The sequence below is a fragment of the Trichomycterus rosablanca genome, chromosome 5 (genome assembly GCF_030014385.1).
Source record: "Trichomycterus rosablanca isolate fTriRos1 chromosome 5, fTriRos1.hap1, whole genome shotgun sequence".
In the NCBI taxonomy this organism is placed as follows: Eukaryota; Metazoa; Chordata; class Actinopteri; order Siluriformes; family Trichomycteridae; genus Trichomycterus; species Trichomycterus rosablanca.
This window is the reverse complement of record NC_085992.1, coordinates 33,584,321-33,609,874: the sequence shown is the minus strand read 5'-3', so window position 1 is coordinate 33,609,874 and position 25,554 is coordinate 33,584,321. Positions and strand designations below refer to the sequence as shown.

General features: G+C 37.4%; 1 protein-coding gene across 1 annotated transcript; it reads right to left on the bottom strand.

Annotated features, from left to right (window-relative positions):
* Positions 1–406: 406 nt before the first annotated feature.
* Positions 407–24,251, bottom strand: letm1 (leucine zipper-EF-hand containing transmembrane protein 1). The gene is made up of 14 exons (XM_062996053.1): positions 23,940–24,251; positions 17,042–17,099; positions 15,561–16,047; positions 13,260–13,403; positions 12,555–12,692; positions 11,196–11,399; positions 9,871–9,990; positions 9,646–9,777; positions 7,992–8,153; positions 7,533–7,658; positions 5,005–5,139; positions 3,094–3,287; positions 1,407–1,545; positions 407–667 (listed from the first exon to the last, which is right to left on the bottom strand). The coding sequence occupies exons 1-14, from the start codon at positions 24,016–24,018 to the stop codon at positions 515–517; spliced, it is 2,271 nt and encodes a 756-aa protein (XP_062852123.1). The 5' UTR covers positions 24,019–24,251; the 3' UTR covers positions 407–514.
* Between the last annotated feature and the right edge of the window lie 1,303 nt (positions 24,252–25,554).

The window sequence follows — 25,554 nt, the reverse complement described above, 5'->3', positions numbered from 1 at the left end:
ATTTAAGTTTTCTTTTTTAAATGACTGGCCTGACCAGTAAAATGATTTACTCAAGGCCTCAACTGAATAATAACCAAACAGCAAAAATAATGTGGCCAGGGCTTAATACAGTCAGAGCAAAACTGTTGATCAGTCAATAGCAATAGTGCATTGACACAAAAGGTTTACCTCAAGTTCACGTTCCTTTGTAATTTAACATCTTTGGTCATTGGTTAGTCTACACTCAGCAACTCATGTTAGTAATTGCAGCCATAAACAAAAAAATAACCTGGTTTCATTAAAATAAAACGACACAAATGGCAGTGGAATGATGATGAGGATGATGTGCAAAGCAAAAAAAAAGTCATAAAATGACATCACTGCCAGCTGATGGTCAGGGTGAAATAAAAGCTAAGTATCTAATAAATAATTTAAATTTAGTCATTTAATTTCTGTAGTTCACCAGTATGAAACCAGAGTTTCCAGCACCAGTGGTTCCAGTGGGCTTTCCACAGGTAATTTGCCATGCAGGGGTTTAGTTCTGAACTTTAGCTGCCTGCTCTTTTTCAGCCTTCTCCTTTGCCTTCTCTTTCTCAACCAGCTTCTCCTCCTTCTGTAGCATCACCATGATCTCTGCCACCTGTGCAGTAGAGATGTCTACGTCTTCCTTATCGATCAGCTCCACCACCTACAATGCATGCACATGCACACACACAAACAAAAACATGGCTTGTCAGATTCAGTGTCTAGATCACGTGTGTCGAACTCAAGGCCCGCAATGTCATTTTAAGTGGCCCGCAAGAGCTTGCGTGTGATTGTATTAAAATACATTGTAAAATCGTACACAAACTACATCTCCCACAATACATGTCGATTTTGTGACCACAAAGAGACTGAGTCCAGCATCCCGCCACTAGATGGCAGTGTTTTCACATCAGTGTTTAACTAAGGCGGTTGTCATTAAATCAGGGATCCCCCTGAAGACAAATTGACTACACTACACTATTCCCAGCCAGGAGTACATTACTATAGTTTTACAAAAATTATGTGAGGCATGTCCCAAAACCTTTATATATCAACTGAATCATTATATACTATGATTACCATGTTTAATTAGCATTTGCAATGAACTGCTTAATATGACTGTTTACTGTGTTTGTTCATCTTACTGTTCTACATTACTGCCACATTCACTACATTATGCTGTTTATTTAATCAATAAAGCATGAGTGACTTGTTGATATGAAACTCAATGATGTATTTTATATTTGGATATAACTCTATAAGCTTGTGACGGTCGGTTATCAGTTAAAAAGAAATTGGCAAGTAACACAGGTACTTGAGTATAAACCTGGGATACTATTTTAACTGTGCACTGTGCCATACCATCTTGTCCAGTGTAAATGGCTAAAGTTTTCTGCTGTTACCTTGATAACATCATCAATGTCTATCTTGCCGTCCTTGTTCTCATCCAGTGCGTCAGCAAGGCTAAGCAGCTTGTGTTCTGGAATGCTCTGGATTTGTCGCATGACAGTGATGAGCTCATTGATGCTAATAAGGTTCTCCCTACAAGACAGAAACATACAGCACAAAGTAAAATGTTGTTGATAATACAAAAAGTAAGGTGGTGTAAGGAGAAGCTGATTAATGAACCAATCGGATATCACTGAGTATGTAGCCAGTATGCAAGACAAACTGTGACATTATAAATTAAATGTTTGATTATAACTAAACATTAGGTTGTTAATGATATGTTTAATGGTTTTATGTTTATTTACTTTTTATAGTATGAGCATGACATACTGTTTAACAGTTTAATGTTAATTAAATAGTGTTTCTTAATTCCAGATGTCGATGACAATTTCTTAGTTCTCTGTTCATTCACTTGTGATTTAAGTAGAGCTGAGCATAAAAGCAAAAAAAAAAAAACATTGTGGTGCCACTTTCTTTAAATATTTTAAACATTTTTAATTTAATAGTTGATTTAGCAGAACTATGCTTTGTTCATTTTACCTACATCCTGGCCTTGGTGTGCATTCATTTCTTATATTGCAACACCTATGAGGAAGATTCAGTCAACAAATGTACTTATTGTTCTACAGTGGAGGTCAAAAAAACATTCATATTTGGACATTTTAGCTGGCATTAACTATTCGTCCTCTGTATTACAATGTTCCTGTTTGTCAGATATTAAGAAACAGTAGTAGGATAACCATCAGTTTTAATTCACAAATCATGCAGAATTAAATGAATTAATAGCACCCAGACAGGCAGTGTGACAGGCAGATGAACTAAGACTACACTAAGTTTAGAAAGCAACCCAGAAGATTATTCAGAAATTGAGAGACAGGAGGCTTCATAAATCTCAAGACGTCCACTTTCTTACCTTTGCATGTCACTAAGTTTCTCAAAGAACAATCTACAAAAAATAACAAAAAGGAACTATTAATTTAACTAGGGGCCTCTTTTACATTTTGGTCCGTATGGCATCATCCTCCCAACCCCATTGTACTAAACATCAGCATTAAAAACAGTTATTGCACAGCAGTTATACAAAAGAGCACATGTGCAAACAAACATCTTTTTTATGAAACACCACGCCCGATTAGCTTGACGTCACAGGGCAAGAAAACTTACTAAAATGTTCCTCTAATGTGTTCCACATCGGTCAGTTTTATTAGGACTACATGCGTTCTGCTGTGCCCACAATTGACTTGCATTAAATAAAATGTTTTCCTGTATAATTACTGAATACAAATGCGACACAAACTATTCAATACACCATATTCACTAGGAGTCAATAATAATTTTTTATTTAAATATTTGCTTTTTTTTTTTTATAAAAAGCAACAGTTAGTTTGCATGTGTGTAGCTTGCAGGATTGGCCATTGGCCATTCAATAAAAAAATTTAAAAACACTGCTGAGAAGTAATGTATTTTAGTCATAAACAGACCTACATGTACAGTATAGTCTGTGCATAGTTTCCAGAATTTGTCTTCCAAAATCAAAAGTGCTCTGTGGAATCTTGCAAATTCCATATGCTGTATTTAATGACCCATAAAACACAATGAAAATAAAACCAGACATAAGGAACAAAAGCCATTCAGTCTTACCCAACAGGTGGAGTTGTTCCGCTGTCCATTTGTCCATCCAGTGCCTGTTTGTCTTTCTCTAACTCATTGATGATCTTATCGATGCGACCGATCATGCGGTTTACCCGACGGGCCAGGTGCTTACTCGCCTTGGACTCTTCCACAGCTTTCTCCTGACCAGTTTTAGATAGCTCCTTCTTTATCTCTTCTAGGTCCTGATACATACACAGGAACAGAACAGGAATGAGTTCAAGGAAATAACATTATCACAAAGGCAGCTTATTAAACACAATTCTTCTATAAAACCATCTACCCAACATTGCAAATTTTCCTAATCGTGAACAAAAAACTTACTAGTCTTAACAAACAATGGCTGCACATGCTTATCAGAGGTAAATCCTGCAGTTGTATGTTGTTGTTTTTTTAAGAAGATATCATACAGAATAGCCTTTAACATATTTAGCCAGTCATTCCCAGCTTTTTTCATGGTAAAGACTGATCAGTAGTGCAAAAAAGAGCATGAGTGCCCCCTACCGTTTAAGAAATCAATTGCATGCCTAAGAATCAAATTAGCAGCAGCGCTTAACTGCCTTAATTTTACATAACGCTTTTATTCATAACGACTTACAGTTATAACCGAGTAAAAATTGAGCAATTAAGGGTTAAGGGCCCTGTTTAGGGACCCAACTGTGCCAACTTGACGTTAGTGGGGCTTGACTGGCAACTTTCTGATTGCTAGTCTAGTACCTTAACCAATAAGCTACCCTTGCCCTCAGAGGGACATTGACTGAGAGCTGGCGTGCACAAAGATGCAAATATGCTCAAAGTGAAATGCTAACTGGACCTATGCAAAACTGTGACTTTTTAATACAAAAGTAATGAATAAGAACATACAGTTCTTAAACAATAAGGCATAGCCAATCATGCCCAACCAGCCAATAACACAGCTGATATTCGAACCCTGGTGAGCAGTAGCAGACTTGTGCACTTTACTGCTGCACCACCCGAGCAGTAACATTACTTGTCTTAAACCAGAATTGTCAATAAAATCGTAGCGCACTTTTTTAAAAATAATTTAAACATGTCAGAGGTCAAGATGCTGTAGTATGTTTTTCAGTTACAGGGCAATACAATTTTATTCCACAAATTTGTGCAGTTTTGATTTAAAAAAGTGAGAATGCGACGTACATTTTGCCATTCCAGCAAATGCATGAGCTTAGTGTGACAAAAAAGTTTTTCACTTACACACAATCATTTTCTGAATCATTTTTATTTGTTATGAATTCATACACAAGCACAGTGTATACCAGTTAAGTGCTGCCTTGTCTACAAAACTTAGATTTTTTAGGATATTCCCACACTCACCATCATTCATATCAGCACAGCGTGCTGTCTTTTAAGATTAAGTGGACATGCCAATAATGGCCACTCACTAAGGCCCATTAGTGGCCCAGCAGTTCATGTACTAGGTTACTTATTAGAAGATTAAAAGTCTAAATTTATCCACTGCCAAGCTGCTATATTTAGTCCCTTGACCCAATGCCCTTAAATTTCAGCTGCAGTCCAGTCTGTCTTGGTTGTAAGTCACAAATAGTACACACAAAAGTGTCATTCTGGTATTGTTTAATTCAAATTCTTTGTGCTTTGCCATTTACTTATTTACTAAGTCTCACTATATAGTATATGACAACTAAACAGTAAAAATAGTAAAATAGTAAAGTAAAAAATCTAGAGAAAACAATGGAACAGAATTGCTGTGACAATGCAATTAAAGCAAATGTCCGGTCTGGCTCCTCTCAGTCAGACCCCCACAGACCATTTACACCTCAGTCTGTGCACATATGCAAAAATGCACAGACCATCTTTTGCATACTATGGTCTGTTGCATTAGCTGCACACTAAATTCAGCACTCATTCATTCATCTCTCTCACCTCAACATACTCCTGCACATCATCCTTTAGCTCCTCCAGCTCCTCTTTCTCTTTTGTCAACAGTTTCTTCTGCTCCTTTAGTTTGGTGCAGGCGTCACTTAGCATGTCAATCTCCTCTTTCGTGATTTCCTCTCCCTGATGGGTAAAAACCTGTATGTTAAATTTGAATACCACATGCCTGTGCAAAGAGTGAAAAACACATTCTATAGGGATTATATAAAGTGAATTATTTCTAAGGTGCTAAGATTATAATAACAAAAACAGGGACTACGGGAAATAGCAGGTGTAAAGAAGTAGTTGGCTACGGCACACGAGTCGGACAGGGCGTGTTTTGACACAGAACTATTGATACAGTTTTTAGCAGATTTTAATACTGATTTTATGATGTCATTAAAGCAACTGTTTATCCTAAAGTTTTGCAGTTATCAGTCTTTCATATAAAGAGATAAAGATTCTGGTCTTGTCTGGCTGGAATTAATTGCCTTGAATCGTTTTAATAATGGGGAGCAGCTTTACAGTCACAATATTTTCTGATGTTTGTCTTACTAATTTTGTAAGGCTGAATAAATTACATTAAATAAGCAGCCACTGGTCATCAGTCAAACTTCAAATTAAACAAAATATGATCTCTAATGCTTTCTACATGGCCTTTTTACTTTTAGTGAAACCCTAACATATGGGTGTATCTAAGAGGAAGAAAAGCAAACATTTAGTGTTGATATAAACAAAGAATATAAACTGCGTGTTTATGCTCATGTATTGAAACCCAATCCATGTTGGTACTAGTTGCTACATGGTCACGTCAAGCAAGTTCAGTCGAAGAACTCAAAGGTTTTATTTATTCCTGAACATGGCATTCTATTTTAAAAACAAGCAACATTTAGCATTTTTAACTTTTTTTAAAGCTTCTTCTTTATCTTTCAGCTGTGCCCATTATGTGTCATCACAGTGGCTCAATCTTGCCCTGTCCTGAGCATCCTCTTCTTTCACCCCAACCTTTTGGCTTTCCTCTCCTTCTCCTGCCTGCCAGCTTCTTCCCCAGCACCCCTTTCCCAAAATAACCCTTATCCCTCCTCTGCACATGTCCAAACCATCTCAATCTCTCTTCCCTAACTTTGTCTTTAAAATATCCTACCTGCATTGTCCCTCTAATTAACTTGTTCTTAATCCTGTCCATCCCTGTCACTCCAAAAGAGAATTGCAACATCCTCATCTCTGCCACTTCCATCTCCCTCTCCTGTCTTTGTTTTAATGTCCCTGCCTCCAGGCCATACAGCATAGCAGCCTTCAGTACTGTCTTGTAAACTTTCCTTTTCACTCTGGCAGATACCCTTTTATCGCAAATTACTCCTGCTACTCTCCTGCCTGCACACTTTTCTTCACCTCTATACTACACTCTCCAATTCTTTGTACATTTGACCACAAGTATTTAAACTTGTCCACTTTCATTACCTTAACTTCTTGCAACTTCAAATTTCCACTGCCTGTGTTCTCATTCTCACTCATGTACTTAATGTTACTCTTGCTAACTTTGATTCTCCTTTTCTCCAATGCATACCTTCTCAACCTGTTGTCTACTCTCACTCCAAATCATAATGTTATTCACGAACATCACGGACCATGGAGACTCCTGTCTAATCCCCGTCAGCCTGTCCATGACCATTGCAAACAAGAAAGGACTCAGAGCTGATCATCCATACAGCCCAACTTTCACTTTAAACCTGTCGGTCATGTGTCACAGCTGTCTCACTGTCTTCATACATATCTTGCACTACCCTCACATACTTCTCTAGCTCTCCTGATTTCCTTATACAATACCACTTTTGGCCTTTACTTCTCCATCAACATTTATAAAATCAAACATTGCATCTGTGGTGCACTTTGCTGGCATGAAACCATACTGCATACTGATCTTTATGCTGTGGCTGATCAAATGTATGCCTATGTAGTTGGTGCAGCTCTGCATATCACCCTTATTCTTAAAAATCTAAACCACTGTGCTTCTTCTCCACTCTTCAGACATCCTCTTACATTTTAAGATTTTGTAAAACATTCTAGTTAAAAACTCTACTGCCATCTCTCCGAAACATTTCCGTGCCTCCACTGGAATGTCCTCTGGGCCAACTGCCTTTCCACTCTTCATTCACTTCATGGCCGCCCTCACTTCTTCCTTTCTAATCCAAGGCATTCCCTGGATCACTATCTCTATGTCATCCAGCCTTCTCTGTCTCAAATTCTTCATTAGCCGCAAAATACATGTTATGTGTCACCCTGTGTTACTCTGCCTTCTTTAAATGTGTGTTCACTACAGACAAAATCTACTGTGTTCTGCCCTTCTTTATTCCTGTCCTTAACACCATATCTATCCAACACCTTCTTATCACATCTGTTACCTTCACCAACATGCCCACTGAAGTCAGCTTCAAATAAAACGTTACTGAACAGATTACATTACAAGGCAAGACAAAATACTGTGCAATTAATAAAATCAGAAAAAGTGTATTTGTTTATATGCATGTTAGTCTTACCTTAATACCCTCCAGGACTGGTGCAGTGTCTCGTAATGTTTCAGACTGGATTGATGTATCTATACTGGACGTTAGAGGATCAGCATGTAGTCGTCCATCACCCTCTACATCTAACAACTCAGGCTTCTGCAAACACAAGCTAGAATAAGTGCTCTTACTCACAAACAACGTTTTAATGTCTTTTGCTTTACTATAACATTACGTTGCATGACTAGCCACTTATTTTTGTCTTTATGTTACTGTGTGGAATAAATCCAATGCTACGAAATTACAGATTTCCTTGTGTTGTCTCAAAGTCAATAAAAGAATAGAAAAAGTGAGCACCAGTGAGAATTGTGTTCTGCCATTCTAGCTAAAGGTGCTAGAAGGCTCACCAAATTGTAGAGAAATAAAAAAATGTAAAAGAAAGATTGCTAGAACAGCCCGCTATGAACATGAGCAATTAATGCGTTTACAGACCTGTTCTTTTATTTTCTCTGCAGTGTCAGCCAGCCTCTCCAGCTCCCTCTCTCTGTTCTCCTGGCGAATAGCTGCCTCCTCCTGCAGCATGGTCTCAAGCTTAGTTTTATTATCCACTTTAGAAAAGTCCAGCTCAGCCACTTTCACCTGTGCCTCTTTAGCCTGCGAAGACACACAAACAGAGCTGAGCAATAAAAAAAAAGATTGAATTGTACAGTGCTTATTTATTTTTATTTTATTATAATTTTTATGTAATGTTTTACACACTTTGGTTACATTTATGACAGGACATGTAGTTATTGGTTACACAAGATTAATCAGTTCACGAGTTTTTAATGTCAAACACAGTCATGGACAATTTTGTATAAACCCACGCAGACACGGGGAGAACATGCAAACTCCACACAGAAAGAACTGGGACCACTCCACCTGGGGATCAAACCCAGGACCTTCTTGCTGTGAGGCGACAGTGCTACCCACCGAGCCACCATGCCACCCCCAACTGTAACTGATTTTTTCTATAGTTATTGTAAGCTTATTTCATATTTAATTTGATTCAGGGGTGTTTAATCATATTTACAAGGACAACGTGGCTGCAGATTTTCATACCAGCATATCATCTAATTCCATTTGTTTACTGAGTTTGTCTTGGCCTTTGAAAAACTGATCAGTTGTTTTAAGTAAAACTTCAGATAGTAAGTATGAAAATATGCAGCCACACATATTTGTGTGTAATGTTCGCATCCTCAACCCAAACTTGCTGTGTGATTTATATAAGTGAGAGTGATCAGACAAGGATACTGAGTGTCAGTCAATCACAGGCTAGCAATGAGTTACAAGTTCCCACACCAACATTGACATGGTCAGGTCGCACCTGCACCACGTGCCACCGTAACTTGCTGTGTTTAGTCAGCTTTAGAAATAAAAAACTTTACAGAATTGATCTGCCTCCCTTATCGGCCTGTTAAAATTGGTTGTTAGCAAACTAAGTTAGTGAGCAAAAGTTTACCTCCTGGTTAAAGTATATTGTACATTTAATATTGTGACAAACATCAAGAAAGATCAGCCTAGAAACAAATATCACGCTAAAATTAATTTAATTTAATTTTCATGTTTTATTACTGCTTTATCCTGGTCATGCTTGTTGTGGGATACCCAAAAAAACACAGGGCGCAATGCAGCAACACACTCCGGACAGGATACCAATCCATCGCGGAGCCCGTGTTGACCCAAACATAGCCAGTGATGTAGACGCCTGACCAGCCGATAGCATCGCTGTTGTGGGCTAGCGTAATTTACTGTTACGCCGCCCAATAGCCATCATCATGCCAAGATTTTAGACCATAACATCTATCTGCAGACACACATTTGTATAAATATCTCTGGCAAGTCTTTTGAGAGCCATACATATTTTTTCTATTTTTGAGATGGATGATTAATTTGGATTCCTGACAGTAAAAGTTATTTTGTGGTCAATTTATTAGCTGTAAATAATCATTAACTAGGTACTGACTGGGTAATACTTTATCCTGTACTTACACAATGTAACAAAAAGTTACACAATGTGAAAAGTGACACCGTGGACTTTGAAGTTTGTAAGTGTCCCTGATCATGTACGTCCCCCGTCAGACATGAGCATGTGTCTTGCACATACCACTATCTCAGGCAGGGTTTGAAGTGTGGTTTTCAGCTGGTCTTCAGGAGACAGGGTGTCAGGTAGGAACATTGCCCTCGAAAGCAGCAGCAGAGATGTAGGGATGTGTTGATTCAAATGCAACTCCAGCCACTGCCAAACACACAAAGATGTACCCAGTTATACAACTGATATAGTCTACGCTACCATCTTAGTAATTCCTCACAAATTATTGTGGTGTGTTACCTGTTTCAGCTGTTCTCTCAGCCTCTCCTCCGTCACACCCAGAGCTCTCATGCCTCGAACCCTGCAGGCTGCTTGCAGCTCATTTACATTCAAGCTCTCCACTCCCTCCTCTGCTATCAGCTGTTTACACAAAATCACACTCAGTTAATGCATATTTTAAATGTGCTTTTAAAGTAATTTTAACATTAACAGTACTCCAACACATAAGAGTGCTAATCTTTTACTCAAAGTCCTGATAAAACGTCTAACACAAGTGATTTTATTTTGCTTTACAGTTCGTTCTCTTCATCCAAAAAGCTTAAAACTCTCACAACATCAGATCTAGCAAAATTGGCTGTGAACAGTTTTAACTTCAGATATAAATAAGTATGGGATCCACCAGCCAGACACCACTTGCTGTTTTATTAGTTTGTGCATTTTGCAACAACTAATCTTTTGAAAAAGTTGTTAAAACCATAAATTTAAAGACAAGGTCTGCAAGACTCAGAAACGAGACTCAGCAAGAATTTAAACATTTAATGTCCATATATGGTTACATGCATATATGGGTTACATGCATCTGTATGAATATCCCTTAAAGTAATTCCATAAGCACTTTAAAGCACTATTATAACAGAGATTGTCAGTCTTGTATGGAACTATTGTTTTTAACGATAAGATGGATTTGAGATATTGTTTAAACAGCAATTAAGCTCCGCTCTCATTAAATACATTTTTTTCAGTTGTAACACTGTCTTGCGGACTGCCATATATAATTTATAACAAGTTCAGGCCTAAAAAATGTGAGAAATCTGAGAAAATAACAAATCTGAGAAAAGACAAATCTGTCTCAACATAAACAAAAGTATTGTGTAGCGTGGGCCGAGCATAAGTGACCATAAAATTAAGCTTAATCACTAATGTGCTCACAACATAAGTTTTACCATAGTATTATGTTACACCTTATGTAACATGTATGCCCATAAGAAGACAATTTAAGATTCAGCCACAGAAAAGTGTAACTGTTAAAAAGGCTACATACAGCTACAAAGGGTACAGTTAAAATATTGTGACAGCCATAGTTAATATGCAGGAACGCAGAACTGCTCTGTTGTGAGACAGTGTCATGGCGTACAGACTTTAAACTCAACAGTCTTTTTATTTTGACTATGTATTGACACAGAAGAATTCTTTTTGCTGCATTTGGTTGTAAAGAATAGTGGCAGATAGAACCACAGACAAACAGAACCATAGTTTACCATTGTTTTTAGGTCCTATTTTACTTAACTACAAACTCACTACTATTCAGGCATTAATCAAGTTAGTAATTCAGAATGTAATGTAACCTTGTCATCGGCACGGATGGCACGAAGCTTCAAGATTAGCTGAAAGCGCAGAAAGTTGTTGGTGCCGATAGACTGCAGCTCCACCAGTTTGCAGAGAGCCACCAGCTGTGGCCGTGTCAGGTTGTCTAGGGTCAGCTCATCCTCAAACAACTTAGAGAATCGTATGATCTCTTCATTGCTAGGCCTCTCACCTGAATCGCGAATCTGACAGGGTGGGCAGGAAAGAGGAAAAAGAGAGGCATAAATAAATAAAGACTCCCATACAAGTGCAACTTATTTGACTAGAAAGTGAATCATTTCGTTAAGTGTATATACAAAGGATGAACATAAGGGGTCAATGTAGAGCTTTTAAAGACTAATATGAGTGGGACATGTAAGAGCTTAACACTGCTTCTGTATAACAAACATTTTGATGGTTTGGGGCAGTGGCGATTTCTCTAAGACTGCAAGGGATGCTCAGCTTCCCCTAAAATGTCAAAAATTAAATGGTCAAATATGTACAGTTGTGTTAACATTTCATTGACTACAAATGCGTTAGAACAAGTTCATCTCGAAGACGAGTTCGTTCAGAATCAGCTACTTATCACAAATCGACTGACTCGATTTTGTTAACTTCTCATACTTTCCCGTAGCGTCAATGCATTTGCCCGTAGAAGCTGAGCGTCTATTCACTTCAACGGTACTGCATGGAACTGTTTTTTTCATTCCCTTGAAACTCGCCGGTCATTGGATAAATTCCACGATTTTGTCCCGCCCCAGGACGCTGAGCGTCTCTGGGGGTGAATGGAGCTGTGGGTGGGTCTGGACGCGGAGCTTCTGCAAGATGATGGGAGGATCAGTCGAAAGGCTGAATCCCGTTTTGATTGACAGCTATTTTGAGATCTACACGTCACTTAATCACTGGGAGCTTCAGTCCCATCGCGGATTTTGCGAGTGAAGTCGAAAGACAAACTGCAACCCATTTCTTGGTATTTGCTTGGTGAAATTACTTGACCATTTCCATTGTTCATTGTGTAAATAAAACACACTCATAGTATTTGTTTCAGGACACTGGTCAAGTCCCTGGCAAAGATGCCTACTTGGTACGATAGGATCACAGGCCATTTTCTTGAAAAGGAACGGAGGGCAGAATTTATGTATAAATAAATTGACAAATTTTATGATGTAAGCCGACAATGGGCTTCCCCTCTTTGAAAGACCAGCAGCCACCACTGGTTTGGGGAGGGGATTTTGTAGAAATGTTTTTAAAAATAATAGATTTTGTTTGGCCAGGCTTTCTTATTGTTAAGAAATATCTATTAAATGGACACAAATAGTTTAGAAGTAATTTCCAGTGTTAAATACTGTTCAGCATTTTACCTTTTGAAAGAAAGAAGAGAATTCCTCAGTGACGTTTCCCTTGTCTGCTTTGTTCCTCAGTGCAATCTCTTCCACGGTATCCTGGAGGAACTTTGCCATCTCCAGCTTCACTCGTAGCTCCTTTTTCAACCGCTCTTCCTGCAGCATGCACAATACTGTTAGTAAGACTTAGCTTAAAAAACTAATTATAAAACTTCCTAATTTTATTAGGAATCTTTTTTTAAATAATCAGAAGTCTAGAACATATAAAACAGAGCATACAGGGTTACATACAGGGTTTATCAATAAATAGAATTAGTAATGATTAACTGACTTACTGCCTAATAACCAATAAAACAACTGTTCAATAAACACTGATGGTTAAAATATTCAGATTAAATTAGTGTACAATAGCTAAGTTGATATTTAAATTGAGAATGGAGATGTGGATATCACATCATCGCCTGTTTTGCCAAATGCTTGTCAATTACAATTTGCAAAAGAGAGTCAAGTCAAACAGTTAAACCAAAATACTTTTAAAATAATATATAACAATGTATCATAAATTAAAAAAAAACATTACAAATATAAATGTGGAACCTACTTAACACTTGTGGATCTAAAAAAGTGTACACACCAGTTTAAATGTCAGGTATTTGTAATGTGTACAAAGAACACATACACATATACTTTGATTGCACAAACAAAGTGGTATGTTCACTGTACCTTCTTGGACTGCGTTTCAAAAGTGGACGGCAACATGTTGGGGAAAAGCTTCAGAGCAACAGGAAGAAGGAACTCCATGAACGGAACAATGATGAAAACCAGAAAAGGCAGGAGTCGAAATAAGTCTGCGCATGTCCTCAAGAACTAAACAAAATACATAAGCACAAGGTACTTTAAAAAGATGGAATATAGAAGAAGAAAAAGAAGGTAGAGAGTTGACATCTGTCTTGTGCAGACATAACATCTCCACAGGTTGTTTTTTCAACAACAATAAACTATTGGTGAATAATACTGTAAAAAAACAACAATGATGAATAAAATGGAATGAAGATATAGGCATGATTATTTCTTTTTGAGTTTCATCGCTTTGTCCTAGTCAGCCCCAGTGCTGTACAAAAAAACAAGACTGGAATACATATTGTGAGACCACATAAAAATTTACATTACACTATCAGTAATGTAAATAACGCCTTTATTTGTCATATGTACATATGCACGTGTACAGTGCAATGAAATTCTTTTTCGTATGTGACAGCTTGTTTGGAAGCTGGGGTCAGAGCGCAGGGTCAGCCATTGCACGGCGCCCCTGGATCGGACAGGGTTAAGAACTCATGCTCAAGAGCCCAACAGTGGCTGCATAGCAGAGCCTGGATTAGAACAGACAATCTTCGTATTGACAGCCCAAAGTTCTATCCACTAGGCTACCACTGCCCCACTGTTTTACTTTATGATGTTTTACATTTTAATTATCACCATTAGCGTTATTTTGGTCCAAGTGTCACTCAAATAAATGACGCATGGCAGGATTATTAAATGGACTTTGTTCACAGTGTTGTAATGCTGCCCCTGTTACCCCAAAATGTATTACGTTTTTTTATTGTTGTTTGATCTGTCCAAACACCCAAAGCTTAGAAACAGATTTATAGATGTTAGCAACTTCAGTCTCTGAATATTGACTGCTGTAAAGCATTTAAAAGTAAAGAAGTGTTAGTTTACTACTGTTGACAGTGTGAGCAACCATGCTGATGTAATGTTATATTGTGGGCACATTTCTGATGTTTCTAGTAGAATATCCCAGTTTGGTAGCGGGGTTTCTTTGGGTATTTTTACTATTAAGAAGTCAGAGAGCACAATTTACAAAATTTCGCCTGTACATTATAAGCATTAAATATAAAAGCTTTACTGACCATCCCACACATTCCTTCCCCCTTCTTCTTTCTCCCTTTAGATTTGATAATGTTTTTAATGTTTCTGCACTCATTACAAATGTAAAAGTCAATGACATTCAATCAGCACTGACCAACTCCAACTTGGAATAAAACACTATGAAATGTGAACTGCCCTATGAGCATGTGACAGAAGTTTAGCATTAAGAATGACCTGCACTTTCTTCACTTGTAGGTCATGGCTCCTATAGGAACAAAGCCAGTGAGAATGAAAAGAAGCTTTGTCCTTTTTCCTATTGAGATGTATATTAGTTTTGTAAATGAGGGGAGAAGAGAAAAAAGGAATTAAAAACGAAAAAGAGGCCTGGTAGGTTCTGGTAGATTTAGACAGATATAAAGCCAAAATAGAAAACAATATTAAAGAAAAGGTGCTGAAAATAACCACTTTTCTACAAAAATATAATTAGTACTTAAACTAAAACAAAATACTTAAATCTTATTTTCATCAAATTTTTTTCAATGACACACCAATCGTTATTCAAGTTGTAGCTAAATGTTTTCAAGTTGTAGCTAAATGTTTTCAGGTTGTAGCTAAATGGTATAGGTCCATTCCATTCACCCCAGTAGTTCTCTGTGAAGTGGTCTACACAGAGAATTCAAACATTTTAAGTGAGAATCCAATTCTTAGGGAATAAAGGCGTTCAGTTCAAATGGATCTCCAAAACTGCATAGGGAATAGTGAGTAACAGTTTATCAATATGTAGTAAATTAACATTAAAGTTTACCCATAAATCATCACTTATGTCTGTGAGTGCTATTAAACTAATGTTTTATTAATCTTTACTGAAAACTATCAATGTCAAAGTAACCATAAATATCCAGAGATGCTGCAAAAACTAATGTGGCTTATTAACCTGCATGGCTAATGTTAGCTAAGATATTTATCTTTAAGTAAATGTTGACTTAGGTAATACTAAAATGTAACCCTAAGGTAAAAGTCAATCTGATAATTACGTGGGAATATGACTACCTCTCAACCCATTAAGAAGTAAAACTGCATGTGGTAGAGGAATGTATCAGAACTGAAACAGTCAGAAACAAACAATGATCGCATCTGGTGTTTGTATGTGTTTACCTGTCTCCTCTCTCTTCGTGACAGTATATGTCCATTTAATACTCTCCACAGCATGCGTCCAGTAATGGCAGTGTCAATCCACAGTAGCCGAAACCCATGATAGTAGTGTTTAACTTCGTCAATTACACGTTGGCCTAACGTTTTCCTGACTGGCTCTACCTCCACTGTGGGACTGTAGACAGGCCCTCCCTCCTCCAGTTTTTTGTTCCGGTCTTTCAGTGATCGCAGCGATTGCTCCACCTTTGAGTCATCATAAAGACAGCTTGAGGAGTGTATCCATCGTACTGGTGTGTTCCACTGGGCTACTGTCCAATAAGAGGCTGAGCGAGCATGAGCTGATGTGATGAAGTCTTGTTTTAAAACAGCACAGTTGAGACGAGATGAATTGGCCAAGGAGCGCTGACGCATGGACGGATGGCCAGGATATGACTGGAGATGGCTGAGAAAAGATGTCGGAGCAAACAGACTGTTTCTGAGAACATCTGGACTGTAAAAAAAGGGATGAAAAGGGTTAAAAATCAAAAGTACAAATTTATACCAAACATATTCTGGCAGAAGTTTGTAAAAATGTGTTTTGACAAACATTAACTGAGAAATGAAGCAACCAATTACAGAAAACATGTTGAATTTTTACAGCCTCTGATATTAACGTTTTATTTACTCCTTTTATTTAAAACCACATGTATCTGACAGTCTTTATGCTAACAATGTATCTGAACATGTATCTGTCAGTCTCTATGCTTACAAAGATCTTGAGCTAAAACCTCATTTGTATGGTGATCCAGGACACCATGTTAAGCAGCTCCTTTTCCGTTCCAACAACAAACATTCAGTTACTGCTTTTTTTATAATTACATGCTTCTTGCTCTTTGTATCTATTTTGTTTTAAAGTATTCTGCATTGTAGATTAAGGATTGCACGAGGATTAAAAAAGAAGATAAAACAAATAATGCAGCAGGACAAATATACCAAAATAAAAGGAAATAAAGCCTACTGAAATATCTTGTTAAAAATATATTTAACATAGCCTTACATGGGATAAAACACAAAATTCATGGTTAAATTTGTATCATGGATTTGTGGTAATAGTTTAAGTCTGTTTAATACTATTTTATTAAAAAGGCACTACTACAAAATAACATACAAATGTTTACTGTGTATAAATAAATAGAATTAAATTTTCCATTCAAGGGTATCTCTTACTAATTTAAAACGGCTTAATTAATATCCCTGCTCAGGCAAAGCCAATCTGAACCGCAGACCTCATATCAGGTATTCTCAGTGACAGGAGTTAGAGATTTAATTACTCTCCTTCACTCGCAAACTGAAACAAGTATGAAGATTTAAATGTGCTTAATGAAAGTGAAAGAAAACATGTTCCTTCATCTTATAATAGGGCTTTAATAACTATAGTGTAGTTAAATTCTTGGATGACGGTTAAGCTATTTAATGAATTTATTTAATGAGTTGGTTCTGTTTACCTGTTTGCAGTCAGCTGAAGTGCAGTACAGCTGAAACATGCTCCTTCGTTTAGCTTTGCTGAAAAACACAACACATTAGGTTGGGTGCATGAATAAAAATTAAGTTGATATTTACCTGACTTTGTTTTTCTTGTTTATCACTTAACCAGTTAACTTACTCATACCAAAGGCAATTAAGAGCAGCTAATCCTTATACTGACAAATTTAGAGAGGCAAAGACAACGACACTCACATAAGGTGCTTTGTAGTAATTTACCTGCTGTGTCACCATGCAGCTAGGCTAATTAAAAGGTTGACACAATATAAGTGTATTTATTCGCTGCCGTATAAATAGGAATTTTACCTAAATAATTCATTAGTTTACTGAAAATTATTGGGCTCTTAAAAATCGTAATGTTGAAATAAAGACCACGGTTATGTACTGACTTACCACTAACGCTAACCACATCAGCTAATAGGACAGAAATAATACAACTAATGTTATGGAAAGCATATTCAGCCACATGCCAATCTTTAGTCAGCAAAGGATATGCAACTGTTTCTCATCATAAACTAAGACATGGCCAATTTATTATGATACGCACAGTACAAATACTTTCTGAATAAATGTAAGTAAACAATACGTTTTACTTAAAAGACTCCTAATGTGTGTCTTATTACAGCAATGTTAACATATATTAACAGTGTTAAAAAGAAACCATGCAATTGTTACATTAAACATACAATTAAAGAAACATTGTTTCTTTGTCTGGTTGATTGTACAGAGTAATCACATCAGGGTTCATTTCAATTAAATCAAAGCTGACAAGTATAAACACTTCCTTAGTCACCATGTATAAACTACAGCTTCACTACTGAAAGAGCAGTGATCCTTTACAACACAAAAATTTGTAATTACACTAATATGATGTATGGACGGACAGAAATAAAAAAAATAAAAAAAAGTAAAATTCTCTCTGTAAGATTTCCATGTCTTTTTAATCAAAAGTAAATGTGTCTCTGTTTATGCTTGGTTTGTGCTGTAAAAATACAAAAACAATGATTAAAGTTGAAGTGGGTGCACCATCCAGAAACACTGGCTGCAGGATAGCAATACATTATCTATCACAGGACTATCACACTATCACTATCAATATCTCAATCTATCACAGGACACCACACACTCACCCAATCACATACACACAGTGGCAGTTTAAAGCAGACATGTTTTCAGGAGGTAAAAGGAAGACAGAGTTCCTCTCAGTGTTAGATGGATGTATGCATTATGCAGTCCTTTTACATACATTCAGCATTTAAATATCTGAACATAAGCTAAAGAGCACTCAATGTCTTTATGGGAATAAACACTTGGGGATTACCCCCCGACTGACTGTCTGCTAAATATAGGCCAGACATTACTTCAGTTCAGTATGTTCAGCTGCAGCACTTTGAATACCTAAATTATTTTGTGTTTTGCATAGTTTACGTCACATAGAACATCTAGCCTATTGTAAGGTGCTATAGCTACAAATATTTTTATTATAGCTCCTTGAAAAAGACTCACTGGTAAATATGTAAGACACAAGAGCATGTCAGAGCATGCTATGATCAGTATGTACTTAAAACACAACAATAAGGAAGATACTTTGTATACAATTTCACTTATGAAACCCAAAATGGCATTACTGATTTTTAACTTTATATCTGTAATTTATTTGCTCTGTAAATATCTAATGTCTAATGAAGTAATGAAAAATAACATTGCACACAAACATGCAATCAGAACCTACACCATTTCCAGTTTATGGCTTAATGTGGGTTTGTGTGTTATCTTCAGCACTCCTCAATTCAAGTAAAGAGTTAACTACTGAAAATGACTTTAAATGACCCTCTTTACCATCAGCATTAAACAATGACCAAACACTGACAGATTTGGTGGTTATTGGCTAACAATTAGCATCCCTAGCCCTGACCAATTAATGGAGGTAAGGAAGCGATTATAGTGATAAGCAAAACAGATATAACAATCTATATAAAGTAAACAGCACTTTAACTGAAGAGAAGCCACTGGCCAGTATTTAATCTATGTGTTAACTAACTCCGATAACATCAGAGGTACCCCAAACTGTGATCAGAGATATTGAGTTTATCGTGTGCCTTTATTTTACTTAACATTTTTGTGCCTCAAATACAAAAAATACAACTTTGGCAATAATGTAGCATGACATGTTTGTAGACAGAGGAGTTGCACGGATGATCCCAAGAACACCTTCCTCACTGTAACGCATGGAGGTAGGAGTAATTATATGGGGTTGCTTTTTCACAAAAGTGATGTACCAGAACATATTCAGTAAGAATGATCAGAGAAACTAAATCTAAATTAACAGTGGACACGTCAGCAAGATAACAACCTCAAACAATAAAGCCAAAATATGTTACAACTGGTTTCTGAAAAAGGAGGCCATTGTGCTTGCGTGGCCTAGCCATCCTGCTAAATAACATTCATTTTAAAATTGTGAGTCTAATAAAGGGATACTCTGGAATTAAAAACAGTAGAGAGTAATGGGTCACATTACTGCAAAAAGCATTTTTCCCTGTGGATGACTTAAAGCTGTATTTTCCAACATTAATATTATTCATTTAAAATCCCTCTTTCTAGCTATTGGACAACGCTGCTCATATATTACACAGCTTCAACCCTTTTGTTATAAGTGTTCACATTTTGGGGCGGCACGGTGGCTCGGTGGGTAGCACTGTCGCCTCACAGCAAGAAGGCCCTGGGTTTGATCCCCAGGTGGGGAGGTCCGGGTCCTTTCTGTGTGGAGTTTGCATGTTCTCCCCGTGTCTGCGTGGGTTTCCTCCAGGAGCTCCGGTTTCCTCCCACAGTCCAAAGACATGCAAGTGAGGTAAATTGGAGATACAAAATTGTCCATTACTGTGTTTGACATTAAAACTTGTGGACTAATGAATGTTGTGTAACGAATAACTACCATTTCTGTCATGAATGTAACCAAAGTATGTGGGTCATTCTATAATTTGGGGTACATTCCATGTCCAATGATAATAATTATATTTATTCTAACTATTTTCTTTAAAAATGTCATATTTTACCTATTAATGGAAAACATGTTGTAATATCACAAAAACATTATGTGCATCCTATGCTTCATTTAGCTTGAAATTTGTCATGATGTTCCTAAATGAACAGTTTTTGCTGTGTCTGTTTTTTAAGTTGAGGGTGCCTTGGTTTTAAAATAATGAATAAAATCATTAAGGGCAACAAAATCTATTTTTTTATTTATTTTAAAAGTTTAAATACCAAAGAAAAATAATATTTTTTAAATTGAGTTTCTCTTTTAAATAATTTAAATATCTTTATTTATTAATGTCCGCAAAAGTTCTGTCAACTATGTTACTAACAGAACTCCACTCAGCAACTCAAAAATGGTTTGTTCTAAAACTATGTGAGCAGCATTACATGATATCATTTTTCTCTGTGGAGGGTATATTGAACAAACTGTGGTGAATGTCCTCTTATTTTTTTAAATATTTTATCTATAATAGAACATTGTCAATGAGTATATTAATTGACCGTCAACTATGTTACATACATTCTTATGGTTACAATTTTTTTTATAATTTTAATTTAAACGTACAGTGAAGCCCGAAATTATTCATACCCCTGGCAAATTTTGACTTGAAGTTACTTTTATTCAACCAGCAATTTTTTTTTTGACCAGAAATGACACAGGTGTCTTCCAGAAGATAATAAGACGATGTACAAGAGGCATCATTATGGAAAAAAATATTTCCCAGCTTTTATTTACATTTGAACAAAAAGTGGCATGTCCAAAATTATTCATACCCTTTGCAAACTGTCACAGTCTATGGGAAAATCCAAAGTTCTATACCATTCCAAATAGTCCAAGCTGTTCTAAAGCATCCTAATTACCCTGATTCATTGGGAACAGCTGTTTTAATCAACTCAACAGGTGAAAAACAGCAACTCTCTGCAGTTGGTTTGTGGACAGTCATGGCTAAGACAAAGGAGCTCACTAAGGACCTGCGGCTGTGCATTGTGGCAGCTCACAAGTCAGGAAAGGGCTATAAGGCCATATCTAAATGTTTTCAAGTTCCAGTGGCTACAGTGCAAAGTATTATTAAAAAATACAAGACATTCCGCACTGTGGAAAATCTCAGAGGACGTGGTCGGAAGCCAAAAGTGACACCTGTGCTGGCCAGGAGGATAGTGAGAGAGGTGAAAAAGAATCCAAGGATCACCACCAAGGCCATCCTGGTGAATCTGGGCTCTGCTGGTGGCAACGTCTCAAGGCAGACAGTCCAACGGACACTGCACACTGCTGGGTTCCACGGACGCAGACCAAGGAGGACGCCACTTCTCCAGAAAAGGCACACAAAAGCTCGCTTGGCCTTTGCAAATGCTCATCTGGACAAAGAAGAAGACTTCTGGTCTTCTGTTTTATGGTCAGATGAAACAAAAATTGAATTGTTTGGCCACAATGATGTATCCTTCATTTGGCGTAAAAAAGGAGAAGCCTTCAACCCTAAGAACACCATCCCCACTGTCAAACATGGTGGTGGGAACCTAATGATTTGGGGGTGTTTTTCAGCCAATGGACCAGGGAACCTAATCACAGTAAACGGCATCATGAAAAAAGATCAATACATCAAGATTCTCAACAACAACATCAGGCAGTCTGCAGAGAAACTTGGCCTTGGGCACCAGTGGACATTTCAGCACGACAACGACCCAAAACACACAGCAAAAGTGGTGAAGAAATGGTTAGCGGACAAAAACATTAACATTTTGCAGTGGCCCAGCCAGAGTCCTGACTTGAATCCAATTGAGAATCTGTGGAGGGAGCTAAAGATCAGGGTGATGGCAAGGAGACCCTCCAACCTGAAAGAGTTGGAGCTCATCGCTAAAGATGAATGGGCAAAAATACCAGTGGAGACATGCAAAAAGCTGGTCAGCAATTATAGGAAGCGTTTGATTGCTGTAATAGCCAATAAAGGCTTTTCTATTAATTATTGAGAAGGGTATGAATAATTTTGGACATGCCACTTTTTGTTCAAATGTAAATAAAAGCTGAGAAATATTTTTTTCCATAATGATGCCTCTTGTACATCGTCTTATTATCTTCTGGGAGACGCCTGTGTCATTTCCGGTCCAAAAAAAAAATTGCTGGTTGAATAAAAGTAACTTTAAGTCAAAATTTGCCAGGGGTATGAATAATTTCGGGCTTTACTGTATGTTCAAATTAGACATTATTCTGTTCAAGAAATTACATGTGGTCAGCCAGGCAAGGTCTACCACTGAAGTTATGGGTCAACTATGGGAAATTGTCAACTATGTTACCTGTCAACTAAGTTACCTAGTAGTCTACATCTACTGTCCCTTTAAAATAAAAATAAAAAAAATTAATGTTTAAGCTTTGCAAATAGTGGATATGTTATACTAAAGAATATATTAACTTGAACCACTGATTGTTTTATTGAGAGAGAACATTGTTTTTGTACTTTTTTGGTGATGTGAAATGTACCCCAAATTATAGAATGACCCATGTAACACATGACGTTAAAGTCCTAATAAATAAATACTTCACATTTTCACGTTACTGAGCAAGACAAGTGTGTCTAGCTTAATAACCATACTCCCTTTGCTCACTAGTTTTATAATACTTCCATAAATTGGATAAATAAACGCAAAACTACAATGTTAAAAAGTACGTATAAAATAGCTATGTGAACACAAAACTATAACATACAAATTTTAGAGCTTTCCACACAAAACGTACAATTACAGAGAACGGATATGGTGAAAGGAGATTTATGCCATTATTCGCATTGCATCATGGGTAATGTAGTTCTTTCTATTGAAAATCACATTTATTAATTTATTTTGCTTTTAAAATTAGTTGTAAGCACACTCAGCTGATTGGCTTGGTTATACGCTTTAAGAAAGTTTTAAATTTGTTATAAAGGTAGTAAATATGAGGGACATTTCCGCAGTAAATGAATGCGTGTAGCCGGTGTTTAGCCGTGTTGCTATGTGTTGCAGGAGGAGCAGGGGGAACTTTGTCCTCAGATAGCCTTAAAGCACGTTTAAGCACGTTTAAACAAAAACTATCGAGCATGACATGAGGACTGAATTGAGGTTTTGGTGTTTTATATTTTCTTTAATAAGCCTTTGTGAAAAGACGCCGGTGTTTAACTCTACACTCGCTTGAAGATGCGGCCTGTGCTTGAGAAGCAGAATGTGGAAGGTCATAGATGAATGTTGATTATTCCTTACATGTGTAAAACGGATTGTGTTGTGTGGACCAACAGCATGCCTATGTTTGTTTTCAGCTATGTTTATTAGCTCAGTGTTAAAGCTGCATTCTTTCTGGAATCGACCCAGCTACAATACAGCTACAGTCCAGTATCGAAAACCAAAGAAGCAGCCGCCTCACGTGTCAAATGACCTAGTATGGTACAGCAGTTACTGTCCACATACTATATTTACAACATAGTTTACATTAGCTTTAGATTTACAATCTGGGGATGTGTATACTGACCTGTTTAGCAAGATCAGTTAAGTATTTAATGTAAATAATCTACAGTACATTACCTTGTTTTCATTTAATCTCAGAAACTATTTACATTACAAATATAATCATAACCACTACTTTCTACATTACAAGCAAATAGTCAAAAATCAAGACTGGCACTTTGCTACTGTCAGTACAGACCAGTCGTAATATACACTGCCTAGTGACAGGCTAGCTTTGCTTACTGACAGCCAGGCACGCTTTCTTACTGTTGGTGGATAACAAGGCCAATTTGTCAACACAATGCGATCATATAGATAAGCCAATTATACAGATTAAATACCATCTAAATCTATAATCGTTACCTTTTCTGAATTCGCTCTTCAATGATCTGGAGGATTTCATGAGCGGAGTCCGGGATTTCGAAAACAAAATTAACGCCATCCTTATGTAGTGAAAATAAAAAATGGTGTAAACGTTAATCCAGCGATCACAAATCAGTCGGTCTGGTATGAGATGTAGGTAGGTTCTGGACGGTTCACAAGCTACTAAAGACTTGAAATGATTACTCCCATGCCCTTGCTCTCTCTTCGAGCAATGATCTAGCAAAACGGTTTTTACTGGGCGGCCTGCATTCGCTTTCGTCTTCCTGTAAACCCAACTCTACCGACAGGGGGCGCTATTGTTCACCCTTTGGTAATTACTATGTATTGCTGCATGAAGCCATTTCAAGACACTAAAAAGGTGTTTGTTTTCAAATGCACCTGGACAAATGGTATCATAGCAATCACAAAAAACATTTACCTAATCTAAACACTTTAAACTATAACATTAAGACCAGTCTCTGACACCCTGTTTAACAGTTCCCATGTTAAATTTTAGCTGGCGTTTGCTTTAAAATTCAAATACAGTTTCTTTACCATAACTAGTATAAGAAATGTATTCAAGCAAGTCAGACTTTATTTTTCTTATCATCTGCTTTGATAAACACGATTACACGTCATGTTTTAGTGATCATTACCTTATTTTCAGAACAAGTAAATAATTTTAAGTAATTGAATATTTTTTTCCTTCCACAAGTCAGGCCAAATGAAGCTGCTAGAAAAGTGTGTGTGAGTGAGTGAGTGAGTGAGTGAGAGAGAGAAAGAGAGAGAGAGAGTCTGGGAGACTGTCTGGGTTGCTTCCTGCCTTTCGGCCAATGAATCAGACCCACCGCGACTACGACCAGGATAAAGCAGTGCTAAAACAGAATAACGAACCATTCGCTAAGAGACACATAATGTATGTCAGGGCAGTATCTGCTTTTTTTTTTTTTTAATGCATTTTCTCCCCATTTTCCTCCCGATTTAGCGCACTTAATTTTGTCTTCTGCTGCTGAGAGATACCAGATTGCATCCGAGGAGAGCACGTCGCTGTACACGCCTCTTCCGGCACGTGTACAGCCCTCCTCTTCTCACCCCTGCTTTCTGCACAGGCGTCTCTTCCGCCAATCAGGGTCCTTACACAGCGTATAAAGAACCACCCACCCATACATAGTCCGGTCCCCACCCTGCAGATAAGGTGGCCAATTGGTATCTGCTGCAGGCACTGCCAATTATGCCCACCAGATGGCACCCAGCTGACCGGTGGCAGCACCGAGTTTCGAACCGAGGAGTTTCGAAACCGAGGAGTTCAGAAACTCGTTGCTGGTGTGCTAGCGGAATATCCCGCTGCGCCACCTGGGCGTGGATTTTTTATATCATGTTTTCTTTTTTAATATGACAAAATCTGATGGGTCAAGTTTATTTGTCTATTTTTGCTTTGGCTTTAAGAAACAAAAGGGAATATCTATTTCACTGTAGAAGACAAAGAGAGCACTGATTAGTCAGGAAGATGAAGGATTGTGTCTCAATTCGCACACAAAGCCTATATGGAGTGCTCGAAATAGTAATCTCGTTATTGGTTTAGATTAGGGCTGTCACACAATTAAAAATTTTAATC

Excerpts from the sequence above, each read along its gene's own strand:
- letm1 (XM_062996053.1), bottom strand. The coding sequence starts at position 24,018 with ATGGCGTTAATTTTGTTTTCGAAATCCCGGACTCCGCTCATGAAATCC. Across the intron at positions 13,404-15,560 it reads CACGAAGAGAGAGGAGACAG|TTCTTGAGGACATGCGCAGA; the intron begins GTAAACACATAC and ends TATTTTGTTTAG. Across the intron at positions 3,288-5,004 it reads ATGTGCAGGAGTATGTTGAG|GACCTAGAAGAGATAAAGAA; the intron begins GTGAGAGAGATG and ends TGTATGTATCAG.